This window comes from Harpia harpyja, chromosome W (genome assembly GCF_026419915.1).
Source record: "Harpia harpyja isolate bHarHar1 chromosome W, bHarHar1 primary haplotype, whole genome shotgun sequence".
Classification (NCBI taxonomy): Eukaryota; Metazoa; Chordata; class Aves; order Accipitriformes; family Accipitridae; genus Harpia; species Harpia harpyja.
The window spans coordinates 4,744,339-4,764,057 of record NC_068968.1 but is presented as its reverse complement, the minus strand read 5'-3'; the positions used below and the strand labels follow the sequence as shown (position 1 = coordinate 4,764,057).

General features: G+C 44.3%; 1 protein-coding gene across 4 annotated transcripts in view; it reads right to left on the bottom strand.

Annotated features, from left to right (window-relative positions):
- Nucleotides 1–4,594: 4,594 nt before the first annotated feature.
- LOC128136278 (sorting nexin-18-like) overlaps nt 4,595–19,719 on the bottom strand; it is a 41,045-nt gene continuing 25,920 nt past the window's right edge. Inside the window, exons 3-4 of one of the 4 annotated variants that reach the window (XR_008233313.1) lie at nt 15,286–15,446; nt 8,586–8,675 (exon numbers count right to left, since the gene is read on the bottom strand). Coding sequence is in view for 1 of the 4 variants with exons in the window: in XM_052775540.1 (XP_052631500.1) it covers nt 8,422–8,675 (254 nt within the window). In the remaining 3 variants the exon portion in view is untranslated. Of the gene's footprint in view, nt 8,676–10,321; nt 15,447–19,719 lie in introns of those variants that run through there. The other 3 variants (XR_008233312.1, XR_008233311.1, XM_052775540.1) reach the window with 3 other exon arrangements.

Below are 19,719 nucleotides of genomic sequence, written 5' to 3'. Positions count from 1 at the left end.
AGGCTGGTTTTGCCATAAAAGAAAGTAAGGTCAAGGGACCTGCACAGGAGATCCAGTTCTTAGGAGTAAAATGGCAAGACGGGCGTCGTCAGATCCCTATGGATGTGATCAACAAAATAGCAGCTATGTCCCCACCGACCAATAAAAAGGAAACACAGGCTTTCTTAGGTGTTGTGGGCTTTTGGAGAATGCATATTCCAAATTACAGTCTGATTGTAAGTCCTCTCTATCAAGTGACCCGGAAGAAGAATGATTTTAAATGGGGGCCTGAGCAACGACAAGCCTTTGAACAAATTAAGCGGGAGATTGTTCATGCAGTAGCTCTTGGGCCAGTCCAGACAGGACAAGATGTTAAAAATGTGCTCTATACTGCAGCTGGGGAGAATGGCCCTACCTGGAGCCTCTGGCAGAAAGCACCTGGGGAGACCCGAGGCCGACCCCTGGGGTTTTGGAGTTGGGGATACAGAGGATCCGAGGCTTGCTATACTCCAACTGAAAAAGAGATATTGGCAGCATATGAAGGAGTTTGAGCTGCCTCAGAAGTGGTTGGTACTGAAGCACAGCTCCTCTTAGCACCCCGACTGCCAGTGCTGGGCTGGATGTTCAAAGGGAAAGTCTCCTCTACACATCATGCAACTGATGCCACGTGGAGTAAGTGGGCCGCACTGATCACACAACGAGCTCGCATAGGAAACCCCAGTCGCCCAGGAATTTTGGAAGTGATCACGGACTGGCCAGAAGGCAAAGATTTTGGAATGTCGCCAGAGGAGGAGGTGACACGGGCTGAAGAGGCCCCGCTGTATAATAAACTGCCAGAAAATGAGAGGCAATATGCCCTGTTCACTGATGGGTCCTGTCGCATTGTGGGAAAGCATCGGAGGTGGAAGGCTGCTGTATGGAGTCCTACACGACTAGTCGCAGAAACTGCTGAAGGAGAAGGTGAATCGAGTCAGTTTGCAGAAGTGAAAGCCATCCAGCTAGCGTTAGACATTGCTGAAAGAGAAAAGTGGCCAGTGCTCTATCTCTATACTGACTCATGGATGGTGGCAAATGCCCTGTGGGGGTGGCTACAGCAATGGAAGCAGAGCAACTGGCAGCGCAGAGGTAAACCCATCTGGGCTGCCGCACTGTGGCAAGATATTGCTGTTCGGATAGAGAAGCTAGTGGTAAAAGTACGTCACGTAGATGCTCATGTACCCAAGAGTCGGGCCACTGAAGAACATCAAAACAACCAGCAGGCAGATCAGGCTGCCAAGATTGAAGTGTCTCAGGTGGACAACGTAGGGGTGAGCTATTTATGGCTCAGTGGGCCCATGATACCTCGGGCCATCAGGGAAGAGATGCAACATATAGATGGGCTTGTGATCGAGGGGTGGACTTGACCATGGACACTATTGCACAGGTTATCCATGAATGTGAAACGTGCTGCAATTAAGCAAGCCAAGCGGCTAAAACCCCTGTCGCATGGAGGGCGATGGCTGAAATATAAACAGGGGGAGGCCTGGCAGATTGACTATATCACACTCCCACGAACCCGCCAAGGCAAGTGCCATGTGCTTACAATGGTGGAAGCAACCACTGGATGGCTGGAAACATATCCTGTGTCCCACGCCACTGCCCAGAACACTATCCTGGGCCTTGAAGAGAAAGTTTTATGGCAACACGGCACCCCAGAAAGAATCAAGTCGGACAACGGGACTCACTTCCGAAACAACCTCATAGACACCTGGGCCAAAGAACATGGCATTGAGTGGGTATATCACATCCCTTATCACGCACTAGCCTCCGGAAAAATCAAATGATACAATGGACTGCTGAAAACTATATTGAGAGCAATGGGGGGTGGAAATTTCAAACATTGGGATACACATTTAACAAAAGCCACCTGGTTAGTTAACACTAGAGGATCCGCCAATCGGGCTGGCCCCACCCAACCAAGACTTCCACATACTGCAGAAGGGGATAAAGTCCCTGTAGTGTGCATGAGGAGTATGTTAGGAAAGACAGTCTGGGTTAGTCCCCCCTCAAGCAGAGACAAACCCATCCAAGGGGTTGTTTTTGCTCAGGGACCTGGGTACACCTGGTGGGTGATGCAGAAGGATGGGGAAGTTCGATGTGTACCTCAGGGAGATTTGGTTTTGGGAGAGAATAGCCAGTGAATTAGGCTGTATGATATTTAACTGCTAAATAACCTGCCAATGTATGTCATTGTATCTATAGTGTCTATATGCCATATCAAGGGTATTACTGTAAGAATTACCCAAATGACTGAAGGATGGACTTTGAAACTGAGCCAAGTACAACAGTGATAGAACTTGAACTGGTGCCCAGCAATTTCCTCAAGATCAACCTCTTCGACCTGCAGGCCAAGGGTGTGGGTTGTACCAAATGTACCAGCCACAAGTTCCAGAGGCAGCATACAACAACCTAACACCTCACACCATCTCTCTTATCCTGAAGAACTGTTACAACAGATGGAGCCCCAAAGTCATGGACTAAATAAAATTGATGGACACATTGGAGGGATAGCCCATCGACTAAGGGAATACTATTTGTGTGTGTGTGTGTGGGGGGGGGGGGGGGGGATGTCCATATACATATATATATAAAAGACAAGGAAAGTGGTAGTAGTTGATTGGAAAATGTAGGAATCTCTGCATGATGTAGATGGTATAGAATAAGGGGTGGATAATGTCCTGGGTTCAGCTGGGATAGAGTTAATTTTTACAGGAACCTGGGAGGTGGGGGGGCATAGCCAGGGCAGCTGACCTGAACTAGCCAAGAAACTATTCCATACCATGTGACATCATGCTCAGTATATAAATGGGGAGCGGGCTGGGGGGGGTCTCTCGACTTTCGGTGGGGGAAGTGGCGGAGCATCGGGTTCCGGGTGGTGAGCAGTTGCACTGTACATCACTCCTTTTGTATACTCTTTTATTAGTACCGTTGTTGTTGTTGTAACTTCTCTGTTTTTTGTGTTGTCCCAGTAAACTGCCCTTATCTCAACCCTCGAGGTTCGGGGTGGTTGTTTTTTTTTTTCTTTTCTCTCCTCCGATTCTCCTCCCTATCCCACCAGAGGGGGGCGGGAGGAGTGAGCGAGTGGCTGCGTGGTCCTTTGTTACCGGCTGGGCTGAAACCACGACACTGTCCATAACCTTAGCATTCTTTAATACAGTCATTTATTGTGTGCAACTTCCTAAATCAATTCCCTCTTCCCTCCCCAAGAAAAAAACAGTTAATAGAACATATGGAGCCATATCGATACCCATAGCACTGCATCACAGAGCCTGCATTATGGCATCTCCTTCAGCCCCTAAATCTATAGTTCATCAACAGTTAAAACTTTTCAACTGCCATATCAGACCTTTGAACATTGAGCAAATAAAGTAATTTATAATGAGAGAAACAAAACATTGCTGTCCTCACCACCAGAAGAACTTAAATTACTCGTTTTGTGACTTCTCATTATGGCTATTTAGTAACAGCAAAAGGACACAGATGCTTTGGAAGCCCAAGGTATAATCAGAGACTGGAGGAACAGACTTTTGTAGTCACAGGGCTTTCTGTCCTCGCCCTTTTCTGATCTTTGTCCCCATGTGTTCCTCCCCAACCTCTACCTTGCTGTAGCTGCCAGACCCAACTTCAAAATTGTATTCCAGGCTGCTGTTTCTCTCCTCCCATGGCCAGGTAGAAAGAGCAGCAATGCCAGGACCTACCGACAGCTTCTTTGCTCAGCTTCTGGTCTGGGAGGTTCAGCCCCTTCTGGATGAAGGGAAAAACAATTACAGAGAAAGTCTCACTTAGCCACTGCTGACTGAGGTTAGAACCAAGATTGCTTGGAGCAAGTGGGAGCTACAGAAAATTTATCTGTCAAATTTTAGCACAGTAGGGCCTGGAGCAACCTTAGTTTAACTTGGAAATATTTAGGCAAATTTTCACAGGCAGTGCAGCAGGCATATCTAAGGATGCAAAAGTGCAAAAGGTAACAAGCCTGCCAAATTTCAAGTCCTTGTTCTAAAGTATGAAAGAACTAAAGATTTCTAGCCAAACTGTTTAAAGAATCTAAGAGGAAAAATTCTTTTTCATTTCTATGATCTCCTTCTGCAAAATAGCTGAACAACTTTTGTTTAAGTTTCCCAGAAGAATTCAGGCTGGAGAAAACAACCAGCACGGAATATGTTAGCTGGAATACTGAAGGTCTGGCAAAATAAGAAGGTACTGCAAACAGGGTCTTGTAATTCACCAAAAAGATACCTGTGCCTCACCAAATAATGTAGGCATTTTCAGTGTAGGCAGTTCATTAACATTTTCTAAAAAATATCAATTTTATATGCAACATATTCTTCCATTTTGAATTATCAGATTTTGTTGGTGGTTGTCTTGAATGTTTCATCACCACATAATTTTCCTACTGATCTCTCTAAGCTGGGTCTTAGAACACTTCTAAATCAAGAGTACCATGTCATCTGTCGTGGTTTAGGCCCAGCCAGTAACAAAGCACCATGCAGCCGCTCACTCACTCCCCCGCCCGGCCACGGTGGGATGAGGAGAAAATATAAAGGCAGGCTCATGGGTCGAGATAAGGACTGGGAGGGATCACTCACCACTTATGGTCATGGACAAAAGACAGGCTCAACTCGGGGAAGAAACAAAATCAATTTAATTTACTACCAATCAAATCAAAACAAGGATAATAGGAAGTAAACCCAAACCTTAGAACACCTTCCACCACCCCTCCCTCCTCCCCGGCTCAACTCCATTCCCGGTTCTCTCTACCTCCTCCCCATGAGAGGTGCAGGGGAACAGGGGATGAGGGTTGGGGTCAGCTTGCCACACATTGTCTCTGCCGCTCCTTCCTCCTCAGGGGGAGGACTCCTCACTCTTCCCCTGCTCCACCATGAGGTCCCTCCCACAGGAGTCAGCCCTTTACAAACTTCTCCAACGTGAGTCCTTTCCATGGGCTGCAATTCCTCACAAACTTCCTTGGTGTGGGTCCTTTCTGTGGGCCGATCTTCAGTCACAAACTGCTCCAGTGCAGGCTTTCCCATGGAGTCACGGCCATCTTCGGGGGCCTCCGCTCCCCCGCTCACCTCCATGGGCTGCAGGGGGACAGCCTGCCGTCTCACCACGGGCTGTAGGGGCATCATCTCCTCTGGCGCACCTCCTCCCCCTCCTTCCTCACTGACCTCAGTATCTGCATAGGTGTTCCTCTCACATTCCAATCCCACTACTCACTGCAGGTTCCCCTTCTTAAATATGTTATCCCAGAGGTGCTACCACTGTCACTGATTGGGTCAGCCTTGGCCAGAGGTAGGTCTGACATGGAGCCAGGGGAACTTCTAGCAGCTTCTCATAGGAGCCACCCCTGTGGCCCCCTCCCCCACTACCAAAAAAACCATGCCACACAAACCCATAACACCATTGGACCCTGAAACTGGTAGAGAGAATCTAGAAAACATGCACAAGTCATAAATAGAGGCAACTGTCTTCTCTGCAAGTATCAGACAACAAAAGGGCTAGGAAGCACACTGATCTCATCATTTTAGCAGGTTGTTAATTTCTAAATCTAAAACCTACAATTTAAATAGAAACATTATTCACACTCCACTTGCTGGTCATTCTAAGTAGATATATTCCCCTGATGAGGAATATATTCCACAGTTTTCATTGGATTCAGCACTTTCACAGAAACCAATACCTCAGTGGATCTTCTTGCAGCTTTCGGTTCAATCTCTCTAACCCCCAGCAAGTATACCAGATACTTAACTACTGTCAATGAAAAAATTGTGATGCATCAAAAACAAATTACAGGAGTGGAATAAAGCAAAGGCATTTAATATTATTCTATAGAGCTAATTTGCTTCCCTCCACATTTATTTATTTAAAAGGATTCTGTTAGATTTCCTTTGATGCTTCCACAGTCCCACACAATATACATTCACTTTACTGTAGAGTACATTCGGATCTCAGACCACACCATCCAGTAGTCCATCAGTCATGAGTGGTCAATGTGATACTCGTTCCAAATAAAATTAAAACTGTAGTTCTCGCATAGTGCAGTAACCATTAATGGAATTTAGGCTCCCTATATCAGTTTAACTCCAACTCTATAAAGAGTGAGGAAAAAAGGAAGATGCTAATATGGATGTGGATTTGAACCTTTCCGAACTCTGCAACAATTCAGATCCAGGATTCCAGTCAAGTTTTTTTGGTACATCAAGTTTAACCACAATTAGCACCCCCCACTCTCCCCTCACCCCAAAAATTCACAAATAAGAAAGTAAGGTGAAGGCCATGACAGTTTATTTGGGAAAACTGTACCTATCTGATTATGTTGTATGTATACATATCACAGCTTAATTTCCCCCTGGACACATATATGTCATTAATACTAACCTCCTAGAATACTTCAACTGGAACAAGATCAATTTCTGAACAGGTCTTAATACTTCCATGTAGAATTAATTTGATTGTAGTCTGATCTAATTACTGCAAAGATGTTTAATAAGACAGTATCTGGAAGCCATGGAACTCAGCTCAAACCTAGCTCATCACTCTCTCATGTAATTAAACAACATATGGGAAGCTGGAGTACTGCTGGGAAGAGCTATTATGGGAAGTGGTGAGTTTTGAATGTAGAACGAGACACCATGAGGAAGATAAAGAGCAAGTCAGCCCTATGACTATGGTCCTTATAGTCAACCTTGTTGTTTGCAGCACTCTTTTAATAGCCTGGAAATGGAGTCTTTCCTCACCAACTGTCCTTTCTTTTACAGATGCTGTTTTTTTCCTCTTTGTTATTTTGTATTTTACTTCTTTGGGTACATACTAGCAGCACTGCCGAATGCAACATGCTCAAAATAGCAATCTCCAAGCATCTGGGGATGAATCTTAAAACCAAAACTACATTGTTACATTTATTCCTCTAAAACAGAGGTGTGGGGTTAAGCTACAGAAACTCACATGATCGAACGAAAGAACTGTACATTTCTGCTGCATAGGTGAGGAATGGTTTGTACTTAAATGTAACTGTTGCTTAACTTCCTTTTCCAGGCTTTTGTTTGTTTAAGCTATCTTAGATTAATTTAATTAAAACAAAAAAAGTAAACATTTTGCTTCCTTGGAAGGTTTTGTTATTTTTGTTTAGGAGAAAAAAGGTAGGATAAATAAAAACCCTCTTTCATACTGACCTATAAGAAGGAAACCAATAGGTTATAAACACAGACTTCAGACTTAGTTCAAGGGAAATAAGCCAGAAAACTCTTTAAAAGATAGTGTTTACGTATACATAAATGCACCCTGCTTGTCAAAAATATTTATACAAAAATTAAGACAACTGTTAATTCTTGAGTGTTATAAACATAAAAATGCAACCTGTTTTCCAAGTTAGTTCAGCCAAGACTTATTTCAGATCATTTATATTACTGAACATCCCTGAAATTTTGTAACTTAGTAAACTAATGAATCACAGTGGAGTCTCAACTCAGACAACTGGCAATGTAGATGCAAATCTGAAGATAAACTGAATCAGCAATGAACAATGAGCAGTTCATTTCAAACTTAAAAAATGTTCTAGCTACACAGCTTGCATTCATATCCCCTTGATAAACATCATTTTTATTAGGCTAGCTCTTAAAATTTCCACTCTCAGTAATGTTTTATACTAAAAAAATGTAATATTCATTTCAGAAAGGGGATTTAGTGGTGTATTTTTGTATATGTGCTTAACATCCTAGTACACGTAACAAGTAGTCTCCATTTTCAGGGCAAGTGTGAACAGATTTAAGTTCTCCTTTTTGAGACAACATTTGTCGTAAGACAGTACTTGCTGTGCAAACTGGATGGCAGCTGATTTTTTTCCAGTCAATATGAGGTTTCATAATCAGTTCCTGTTATAGGCATCAACCCTTCATTCATTCAATCATAAAAATGTGACTTACTAGAAAAGGAAAAATAGAGTCTAAAGGCACAGAATCACATGGCTGCTCTACTAGGAGTCTGTAAACAGAGAATCATCTGAATTTAGGAAATCCAAATCTAGGAAAGTAAAAAGGCATCTGAAGCAGGCTTTTATCTAGCCAACTTCCTTAAAGATCCAAAAGGTCTACAAAGTATGCACCAAAATACCATATTTCAAAAAGCAATAAGGCAAATAGTATACTCATTATTTCAAAAAAGTTACAATGGTAGTGTAGACATACACAGTATAACTTAGTTACAATGCATGTTACTGTTTCTACTACATAGCCCTATAACTGTTTCCTTTCTACATAATCGAAGATTAAACCAGGATTCCAGGTGAACACAAAACCATCCTTGTACCACCATCTACCACTGGCAACGGTTCTGCAGCAGCAGCATTTGCTCTGCTGCTTCAGTCACATTCATACTGAGGAAAGTCCACAAATCAAAGTTCAGAGATTAAACACTGTCATACTTGTAAAGAGCTTCTTCTAGCTTTTGTGTCACTTTTTGAAAAAAGAGTATTTGCTGTTGCAAGAAATGCTGCATCTGTGATTTAAAGTCCCTCACACGAATTTTGTGGAAATGATTAATTTCTGCTAGGGTCGCAAAAGAAATAATGTTACAGCGTTCTTGAATGCCCTCAGCTTTTTGGAGCTCCATCTTCCCCTCTTCCACATGTCGCTTACTCTCCTTTACTTTGGTAAGGGCTCCTGTGTAAAGAACAAAACAAAATAGTTGAACTGTGAGGACAATGTAGACTCAACTACTGTACTTTAACAAGCGATTTAATAACAAGAATTCATAGAAGGCTCATTCTAAATGTATTTATATGTGTGCATATATATATATATGAATGAAAAGGAATAAAATAAAAGCTTTTTCAGAAGAAAAATCACAGAACAGTGAATCTTGTTTAAAAAACCCCTTTTTTTTTTAAGGCTCTAGCTTGCAAAAGATAGTAAAACATGCCTATTTCACAATCTTAAAAATCAGATGGTGTCCTTCAGAGAATGTCTGATAAATATACCAGCAGTGGAAAAAAATGAAAGCACTAGAAAACTAGTCAGATCAATTTAAGTCTACATAAACACCAGAAAAATAGCCTCATTCAGAAATTGGACTTTGTGAAACATCACAACTTTTCACAATCTTTGTGAAACATCAAAAGGAGATCTGAATACACAAAATCTTGCCAATACACCATTCTGCTTTTGCACTAAAGATACCCAAAAAATAATTATTGAGTACTAGAGAATCTAAAAGTTTATTTCAAAGTTGTAGACATCCAGGCAGAGATAACACAATCCTGTAAGAGCTAGAAGAAACACAGAGCAAAAGAATTGACAGTCCTCCTCCTCCAAATAGCTAATTAAAGCACACACATCCTACAAAAACAAAATATCACCCAAAGCAGACTCATATAGTGACACAGAATACCAAGATGTGTCTTAGATATTTACATTCATGTCTCAATTTCCCATAAGAGCAACTTCTTTGCCTTAAATATTACATACATATTTTATTCATATAACTAAAACCAGTCAGACCAATAAAGCTTTTATCTTCTCATAAAATATTAGTGATATGGCATTTTTCACAACCTTTATGATCACACAAGTAACTTGTTCCTTCAACTATTTGTAATGTCTTAACTAACTCTCTCCTTTCATATTACACCTCTTACCATATGTGGAGGGTTGACCCTGGCTGGATGCCAGGTGCCCACCAAAGCCGCACTATCATTCCCCCTCCTCAGCTGGACAGGGGAGAGAAAATATAACGAAAGGCTCATGGGTCGAGATAAGGACAGGGAAAGATCACTCACCAATTACCATCACAGGCAAAACAGACTCAACTTGGGGAAATTAATTTAATTTATTGCCAATCAAACCAGAGTAGGGTAATGAGAAATAAAACCAAATCTTAAAACACCTTCCCCCCACCCCTCTCTCCTTCCCAGGCACAGCTTCACTCCCGAATTCTCTACCTTCTCCCCCCGAGAGGTGCAGGGGGACAGGGAATGGGGGTTGCAGTCAGTTCATCACACATTGTCTCTGCCACTCCTTCCTCCTCATGCTCTTCCCCTGCTCCAGCGTGGGGGCCCTCCCATGGGAGACAGTCCTCCACAAACTTCTCTAATGCGAGTCCTTCCCACAGGCTGCAGTTCTTCACAAACTGCTCCAGCGTGGGCCCTTTCCACATGTCCTTTCCACAGGGTGCAGTCCTTCAGGAACAGACTGCTCCAGCGTGGGTCCCCCTGTGGGGTCACAGGTCCTGCCAGGAGCCTGCTCCAGCATGGGCTTCCCACGGGGTCACAGCCTCCTTCGGGCATCCACCTGCTCCAGCGTGGGGTCCTCCATGGGCTGCAGGGGGGCAGCCTGCCTCACCATGGTCTTCATCATGGGCTGCAGGGGAATCTCTGCTCCGGTGCCTGGAGCACCTCCTCCCCCTCCTTCTTCACTGACCTTGGTGTCTGCACAGTTGTTTCTCTCACATATTCTCACTCCTCTCTTCCGGCTGCTGTTGTGCAGCAGTTTTTTCCCCTTCTTAAATATGTTATCGCAGAGGCACTACCACTGTCGCTGATTGGCTCAGCTTTGGCCAGCAGTGAGTCCATCTTGGAGCCGGCTGGCATTGGCTCTCTTGGACACAGGGGAAGCTTCTAGCAGCTTCTCACAGAAGCCACCCCTGTAGCCCTCCAGCTACCAAAACCTTGCCACGCAAACCCAATACACCATACAAATGACTACAGTTCACTGACAGAACTCCCTATACATTGCCTTGAAGAAATGCTTTTCTGTACTCCCTACAGTGACACTAACCAGCAAGCTAACAGAGAAACCTCTCTGCCTATATCTTTCAGGAGGACAAGCTCCACTGTCTGCTGGGGAAGCAGGTTTGTCTTCTTGTCAGCCTTAATCCACACATGTAGTAAACACCATTAAAAAGTAAAAATGAAGATCATCAGCAGTAGTATTATCTTCTGTCCTTTCCTCCTTCTGCCTGTTTAATACGCCATTTCAAACACGCTTTCTCCCAGCGCCCTGACACATCTCTGCAATTCAGATTTAGAACATGACTTTGTGCGCAGCAGTGTCTGGGTTTGCTCTATGGGCAGCAAGTTGGGAGGGAAGCGGGCAGCACAGCTGCTGCTCACTGCATTTCATTCCCGCTTCTCACATTCCCCTTCCTGCTGCAGCTTATCCCCTGCCCATCTCCAACCCCTCACCAGGCAGTCAGATAGAATGGAGGGTCAAGGTATGCTCTTACTAGAGGCAAGTTAAAATACCAGCTGATTTGGCAGACTTGTGGAAAAAGAGTTTGTTGCATTTTTGAAATGTAATGGGGGTTGTGCCTTGCATTATAAATAAAATCTGGAATTCCTAAATTCAGAGAAGCATGCATGATTTTTCTTCACTCAACTTCTAACAACAACTTGTTAACTGGGCCGGGGGGTGTTTTTAATAGCAAATACTTGGAAAATAATTCCTCTGTTATCAGTATTTCTCTACTCTTAAAATCATATTTTTCTCCTTAATTTACATTTAGGCTGTGCTCTACGTGGCATCTCCTGTCTGCAGTCCTGGTACGAGCTCTGAGTCGCAAGTATAAGAAATTCCCCTCCAGTGGGACATACTTGCAGTAAGACCATACAGAAGATTTTCCTTTTCTATTTTGAACTGTGGCAGGGAAGTTATTAAGAAGGTAAGTGTAGACTGAAGACTACATGGCTGAAGACACTGGTATTTGAGTGGCAGAGGCCACGCTCTGAACCCGGTGCTCTGAAGAGCTGACTGGAGGCCAAGAGTAGCAACTCTCCCCGGGGGCTCTGAGGTGGTGGCAGGGCCTGGCTCTGTTGTCCCATAAGCGGGGTTCAGTACCCAGTGTGCAATGAGCCAATCTTACACACAGAGCCAAGATATTTGTTTATTTCATGTCTGCGCAGAGATGGGTGCCAGGTGGTGACTCCACAAAGCTGGCACACCACACCAAAGAACTGCAATGTATTTATTCTGTTACATGATCAGTAAAAACCTGCCTAAATTTACATTCATTGGTTAGTAGTCACCCTCTCATCTACTATTGGTCAGTTATATTTAAATTAGCATGCACGCTCCTTGCAGGTGGGGGGGGCAAGTTCTTCCAGCCTTGAATTGAGTCGGTGGTCACGATCTCCCCCTGCCACCTTTACCTTTCCCTTAGTTCATGCTTCTTCAGCAGTCATCCGGCCTTCCCAGTGCCTTCTGGGGCAGGATGTTTCCTTTTATCAGTCTTTAGTTCCCTCTCCAAGGGCATAGTCATTAGCAAAGCATGCATAGTTTATACAAAGTAATCAGGCTTGCATAGTGAAGCTATGGAGTACTGGTCCTCCTTAAAGGACAATGCATCATGTTTAACCCTGAATTGCACCACAGCTAGGCCGTAACTCAAACATATGACTACATTTCCCCCCTCTGAGATTATAAAAGAGGAACCTCAATGTGGTTTCTCTTATATCAGTCTCACCTCAAATTATTTTCTCATAAACCTTAGAACAACATTTAGTAACACAAGATACCAATGCATAAATACACACAAAAGCTATTAAAGCAATTATTATATAGTTCAATAACCTTTTTACCCACAAACTTAAATTGGGGAACCAGGAAGTCAACCACTTAAACGTTTCTTCAAACCTGTAAGATGTGTCATCCTTTTGTATTTCATGAAGTATTTTAGTTTGTTTCCAGTTTTCTTCTAAGTCTGTAGAAATTCTACCACTCTGATCCACATATACACAGCAACCAGTATTTAGAACTGTGCACACTCCTCCTTGGGAGGTTAGCATCATATTAAGAGCCATTCTATTTTGTAAAGTAATTTTAGCCAATTCAGACACTTCTTCTTGTAGGGCTTTTATAGCATCGTAAGTCTCGTTCCCAATTTTCTCAATTATGACTGAAATATTTACTATAGCTTTCTCTAACTCGCTAACTCCTAACCAGGGAATAAACCACCTCACGAAGGAGTGAAATCCTGTGGGTCTATCAATCAATGGATTAGCAGTTCTTTTACTCCTTCGAAGGTAGGTTCTCGTCCATATTTGAGATCCTAAATTTTCAATTATTGTGATATTAGGTACTACTGCTCCTAAGGTACATGTTCCTGACCAATTAGGAGGTAGGGTTTTATGAGCCTTGTCACCACAAAGCCAATACCAACCACTTCCCTTCAGAACCCGCCAGCCAGTTCTTTGTTTTTCAGACCAACTTCGGTATCAGATTTCAAATGTACCTTTGGAACAATCTGCATGTTCTCCTACATATATAGCTCCAGTACAATTAAGTTTAGGTCTTGGTGGCCAGTCTGTGTTATGATTACATCTCTCTAGACATTGATAATAATTTCCTGGTAGATTGTGAACTTTCCATTCTTGCTCTATTGTATCATCGTATGTTTGGTCATTGTTATTCTGCACATACTTTACAAATTCCGGGAAAGAGAAATTGAGGAGTATTCCTATTAAAGGAACACCTTTGTTAGAATGCTCGGGGAAATGAGTACAGATCCAAAAATTAGACTTGATCGCCATTTGTACTGTTTTCTGCAATAATTCAAAATGCAAGTTCTTTTCCCATGGATTTCCTGGTTCCCCACAAGACACTCGGGCATCTTTTAACTTTATCCATATCCATAGGCAACAGAGGAATATTACCCCCCTTAGTTCCTTCATTTCTTTTCTAAAGAAATCTGTATACTTACACAAATACACTAACAAAGGTATGAAAATAACTATCAAAATGCAATACAAAGATACTAGGCCTTGCGTACAATCTAGCAATCTAGCTCAATATATGACTTCTCAGAGTCCCAGTTACAGTTCACTGGGACCGAGAGTTTCAGCTTCAGTGGTCCCGTTTCTTCAGAGATCCACTCCTTCTGTGGAGCTTTCTTCGCGTGGGTATAGTGTATCCATGAATCTATACCTTTCACTTTCACAGCAGTATAAGTGGTAAGTAGCACCAGGTAAGGTCCTTTCCATTTTTCTTTCAAAGGCTCATCTTTCCAGGTGCGGATATAAACTGCATCTCCAGGTTGAAATTCATGTACTGACGAGTCTAAAGGCAAAGGGGTTCATTGGTTAAGGTACCTATGTAAGGAAGACAAAGTCCGTGACAGGGATAATAAATAATTAACCAATATTTCTTCTCCTTTTGCATGCATTTGGTCTCCTTTTCCTGTCATTGAGTTTGCAGGATACTGTTTTCCATACAGTATTTCAAAAGGACTCACCTTTTCTCTTACTCTAGGAGTGATCCAAATTCTCATTAATGCTATAGGTAGGACATCTACCCACTTCATCTGTGTTTCCTGACACAGCTTTGAGATCTGTCTCTTTAGGGTTTGATTCATCGTTTCTACCTTCCCACTTGATTGGGGTCTCCAAGGTGTATGAAGACCCCATTGTATTTGTAGGAACTTAGCAACCCCCTGAACTACTTCAGCTATAAAGTGAGGGCCATTGTCTGATGACATCCCTTCTGGCATGCCGAATCTCGGAATCACTTCTTTGAGCAAGATCCTAACTACTTCTCTAGATTTGTTGGTACAGCATGGGAAGGCTTCAGGCCACCCAGAAAAAGTATCTACTAAACCCAAAAGATATTTAAATTGGTTACATTTTGGTAATTCAGAGAAATCTATTTGCCAGTATTCCCCCGGCGTTTGACCTCGTCTCACTTCTCCGAAAGGAGGCTTTCTTTGAATTTTCGGATTATTCTTGCAACACTGCTGACACTGTCGTACAATTTTATCAGCTAATTTTTGCATTTTTGGTCCTACAGCATATCTTTTAATGCTTGCAACCAAAGCGTCTGCTCCCATATGGGATTCATTATCGGTTTTCTTCAATATTTCTCTTACCATTAGGGTAGTGATAAATACTTGTCCATTTTTAGTTACCCACCAATCTTCCTCTGATTTGGTACATTCCAAATATTTGGCAAGCCAATCCTCCTCTTCAGAATATTCCAGAGCTTCCCATTGAACTTCTCTTGTTGGGATCAATGCCCCAATCAATTATGCCCTTTCTGCAACTCTTTTAGCCATTTCATCTGCCTTACGATTTCCTTTGATTATCTTGGTTTGTCCTTTCTGGTGAGCTTTGCAATGTACAATTGCAACTGCTTTTGGTCCTAGAACAGCTTGCAGCAGTTTCAAAATCTCTGGTCCATATTTGATAGGGGTTCCTTGAGAGGAAAACAATCCATGCTCTTTCCAAATGGCTCCATGTGCATGGACCACTCTAAACGCATATTTGGAGTCTGTATATATGTTTACCTTTTTATCTCTGGATAGCTCCAAAGCTTGAGTTAGAGCTATGATCTCTGCTTTCTAAGCGGAGGTATTGGGTGGCAATACTCGTGCTTCAACCTCCTCTTGTAGGGTTACCACGGCATACCCAGCTTTCCGTTCCCAATTCACCATGAAGCTACTTCCATCTGTAAAAAGTTCAATTTCTGGATTGATTAATGGTACATCTTTCAAATCAGGTCATCTAGAGTATACCTGTTTGTCCTGGGTTCAGCTGGGATAGAGTTAATTTTTACAGGAACCTGGGAGGTGGGGGGGCATAGCCGGGGCAGCTGACCTGAACTAGCCAAGGAGCTATTCCATACCATGTGACATCATGCTCGGTATATAAATGGGGAGCGGGCCGGGGGGAGGACTCTCGACTTTCGGTGGGGGAAGTGGCGGAGCGTCGGGTTCCAGGTGGTGAGCAGTTGCACTGTGCATCACTCGTTTTGTATATTCTTTCATTAGTATCGTTGTTGTTGTTGTAACCTTTTTTTTTGTGTTGTCCCAGTAAACTGCCCTTATCTCAACCCTCGAGGTTCCAGGTTTTTTTCTTTTCTCTCGTCCGTCTCCTCCCTATCCCACCGGAGGGGGGCAGGAGGAGCAAGCGAGCAGCTGCGTGGTCCTTTGTTACCGGCTGGGCTGAAACCACGACAGTCCTTTTTGGCGCCCAACGTGGGGCACGAAGGGTTGAGATAACGACAGATCTGGCCAGAGCGTGTTGAAACAAATTTGTCATACGCATTTCTTATATTAGATAAATAGATGTTAGTCACAATGTTGATTCATTTGTTTACATGGTGGCGTTTTGTAAGTTCTTATATGCTCTATGTATTGCCTGTAGTTACGTTTCTCACCTCTGGGAGAGTGATTGGGATTATCATTTTGCTGTACTGGGCAATGTCGACTTGTGAAATGATTACATCACTGGTCATGAGGTTAAGCTGGTATCTGTATGAGGCAGTGATATCATTTCCATACTTCGGGCACCTTCTATCGGATTTTATTGGTAATTACACTCAATCCATGGGGAGGTTAGGGGGGGATACTTCCCCCCGTCCGTTCGCCTCCCTTCTCTCCTTCCGACTAATTACAACAGCTTTTGAGAATTTTGAATATCCTTGGGATGCGCAAGCCAGTGTGCTATTAGTGCTATGCCTCCTGAATATGTTTCAGGTCTTGTTTAGGGCTACAAAAAGGCTCTTTAAGAGTACCACCCAGAGATCTGCCCCAAAGCTGGATATTCATGGGTGGCACAGCATGTGGGAGGATATGGGCAGGTATCTAGAGAACTTCTCACCTCCAGTGGCTTGGAAGTTCACTCCCGAACAACTACAGAACCCTCATGAAGTGGAAGAATATTTGAAAGAAAAATGCTGTGGCTATTCCAAAGACATACAAGTCACTGCACTGTGCTGGGCCCTGGCCAGTATCTACCAAACACTGCTTGATATTAGGCAGCACCCTCAGGGGGAAAAGGGGAAAAGATGGAAAACAGGGCAACAGGCACCGTGACTACCCCAGCCCCGACAACAGACACCGTGACTACCCCAACCCCGACAACAGGCACCGTGGCTACCCCTACCCCGACAACAGGCACCGTGGCTACCCCTACCCCGACAACAGGCAGCGTGGCTACCCCTACCCCGGCAACAGGCAGCGTGGCTACCCCTACCCCGGTGACAGATACTGCAGCTAAACCAGAGAACCAACCTGTGCCAGTATCAGTCGCCCCTGTACAGAAAAAGAAACACACAAAGAAATCAGTTCGCTTAGTGAGAGATGAAGATGAACCAGGGTCATCGCGAGAACAGGAGGAAGAGGCAGAACCTGAAATAATTACCTGATCTCTATCCCTGAGTGAGTTGCGTGACATGCGAAAAGATTTTAGCTGCCACCCAGGTGAGCACATTGTTACCTGGCTGCTCCGATGCTGGGATAATGGGGCTAGTAGCGTGGCATTAGAGGGTAAGGAAGCCAAGCAGTTGGGATCTCTGTCTTGGGAAGGGGGCATCGACAAGGCGATTGGGAGAAAAACACAAGTCCTCAGCCTCTGGAGGCGACTTCTGTTAGGTGTAAAGGAAAGATACCCCTTCAAGGATGAAGTTACATGTCACCAAGGCAAGTGGACCACCATGGAGAGAGGTATCCAGTACCTGAGGGAATTAGCCGTGCTGGAGGTGATTTATAATGATCCAGAAAATGCGCAGTCACCCACAGATCCAGATGAAGTCCAATGCACGCAAGCCATGTGGCGGAAGTTTCTACGAAGTGCACCACCAACCTATGCCAACTCATTGGTTTAGGGGGCATGGTTAATGGTTGGACTTGATGATCTTGAAGGTCTTTTCCAACCGAAATGATTCTATGATTCTATGATTCTATGATTGGCAGTAATGTCCTGGAAAGAAGGCTATGGACAAACGGTGGATGAATTGGCTGTCCAACTCCGGCAATACGAAGGAAGTCTCTCTTCCTCCCTACGGGCCTGTGTCTCAGCTGTAGAGGAATTGTCCCGAGAGTTCCAGCAATTCAAAGTGGATATGTCCTCCTCCCCACCTGCACAGGCCCGCATTGCAGCTATTGGGAGTAAGCACTCCTCTACCCAAGAGAGAGGAGAGAGAAAGTACACACGACGGGCTAACCTGTGGTTTTACCTGCGTGACCATGGAGAGGACATGAGGAAGTGGGATGGAAAACCTACCTCAGTCCTGGATGCACAGGTACGGGAGTTGCGAGAAAAAGCAACCAGAAAAGAGGATTCTTCTTGGAAAACTGCTGCTCCAGTTTCCCGTGAGCAGTCCCCCAGACGCAGTAGATGGGCTGATCCCATTTCTGATCCTCTTGAAGGGACTTCTGATTCACGTGTGCGAAAAGTGAGTAACGGATATTCTAACCAGGATCAGAGGGGCCCTGCCTCCAGCCAGGTGGAGGAGAGGGACAACCGAGTCTACTGGACAGTGTGGATTCGATGGCCCGGCACATCAGACCCACAGGAATATAAGGCTCTAGTAGACACTGGTGCACAATGCACCCTAATGCCATCAAGTTATAAAGGGGCAGAACCCATCTGTATCTCTGGTGTGACAGGGGGATCCCAAGCGCTAACCGTATTGGAAGCTGAAATGAGTCTAACCGGGAATGAGTGGCATAATCACCCCATTGCAACTGGCCCAGAGGCCCCGTGCATCCTTGGTATAGATTATCTCAGGAGGGGGTATTTCAAGGACCCAAAAGGGTACCGTTGGGCCTTTGGTATAGCTGCATTGGAGACGGAGGAGATTGAACAGCTGTCTACCCTGCCTGGTCTCTCTCAAGACCCTTCGGTTGTGGGGTTGCTGAAGGTTGAAGAACAACAGGTGCCAATTGCTACCACGACGGTGCACCAGCGGCAATATCGCACCAACCGAGACTCCCTGATCCCCATCCATAAGCTGATTTGCCAATTGGAGAGCCAAGGAGTGATCAGCAAGACTCACTCACCCTTTAATAGTCCCATATGGCCCATGCGGAAATCTAATGGGGAATGGAGACTAACAGTAGATTATCGTGGGCTGAATGAAGTCACGCCACTGCTGAGCGCTGCTGTGCCAGATATGTTAGAGCTTCAATATGAACTGGAATCAAAGGCAGCTAAGTGGTATGCCACAATTGACATTGCTAATGCATTTTTCTCCATTCCTTTGGCAGCGGAGTGCAGGCCACAGTTTGCTTTCACTTGGAGGGGCGTCCAGTACACCTGGAATCGACTGCCCCAGGGGTGGAAACACAGCCCCACTATTTGCCATGGACCGATCCAGGCTGCACTGGAAAAAGGTGAAGCTCCAGAACACCTGCAATACATTGATGACATCATTGTATGGGGCAACACGGCAGAAGAAGTTTTTGAGAAAGGGAAGAAAATAATCCAAATCCTTTTGAAGGCTGGTTTTGCCATAAAAGAAAGCAAGGTCAAGGGACCTGCACAGGAGATCCAGTTCTTAGGAGTAAAATGGCAAGACGGGCGTCGTCAGATCCCTATGGATGCGATCAACAAAATAGCAGCTATGTCCCCACCGACTAATAAAAAGGAAACACAGGCTTTCTTAGGTGTTGTGGGCTTTTGGAGAATGCACATTCCTAATTACAGTCAAATTGTAAGTCCTCTCTACCAAGTTACCCAAAAGAAGAACGATTTTAAATGGGGGCCTGAGCAACAACAAGCCTTTGAACAAATTAAGCAGGAGATTGTTCATGCAGTAGCTCTTGGGCCAGTCCAGACAGGACAAGATGTTAAAAATGTGCTCTATACTGCAGCTGGGGAGAATGGCCCTACCTGGAGCCTCTGGCAGAAAGCACCTGGGGAGACCCGAGGCCGACCCCTGGGGTTTTGGAGTCGGGGATACAGAGGATCCGAGGCTCGCTATACTCCAACTGAAA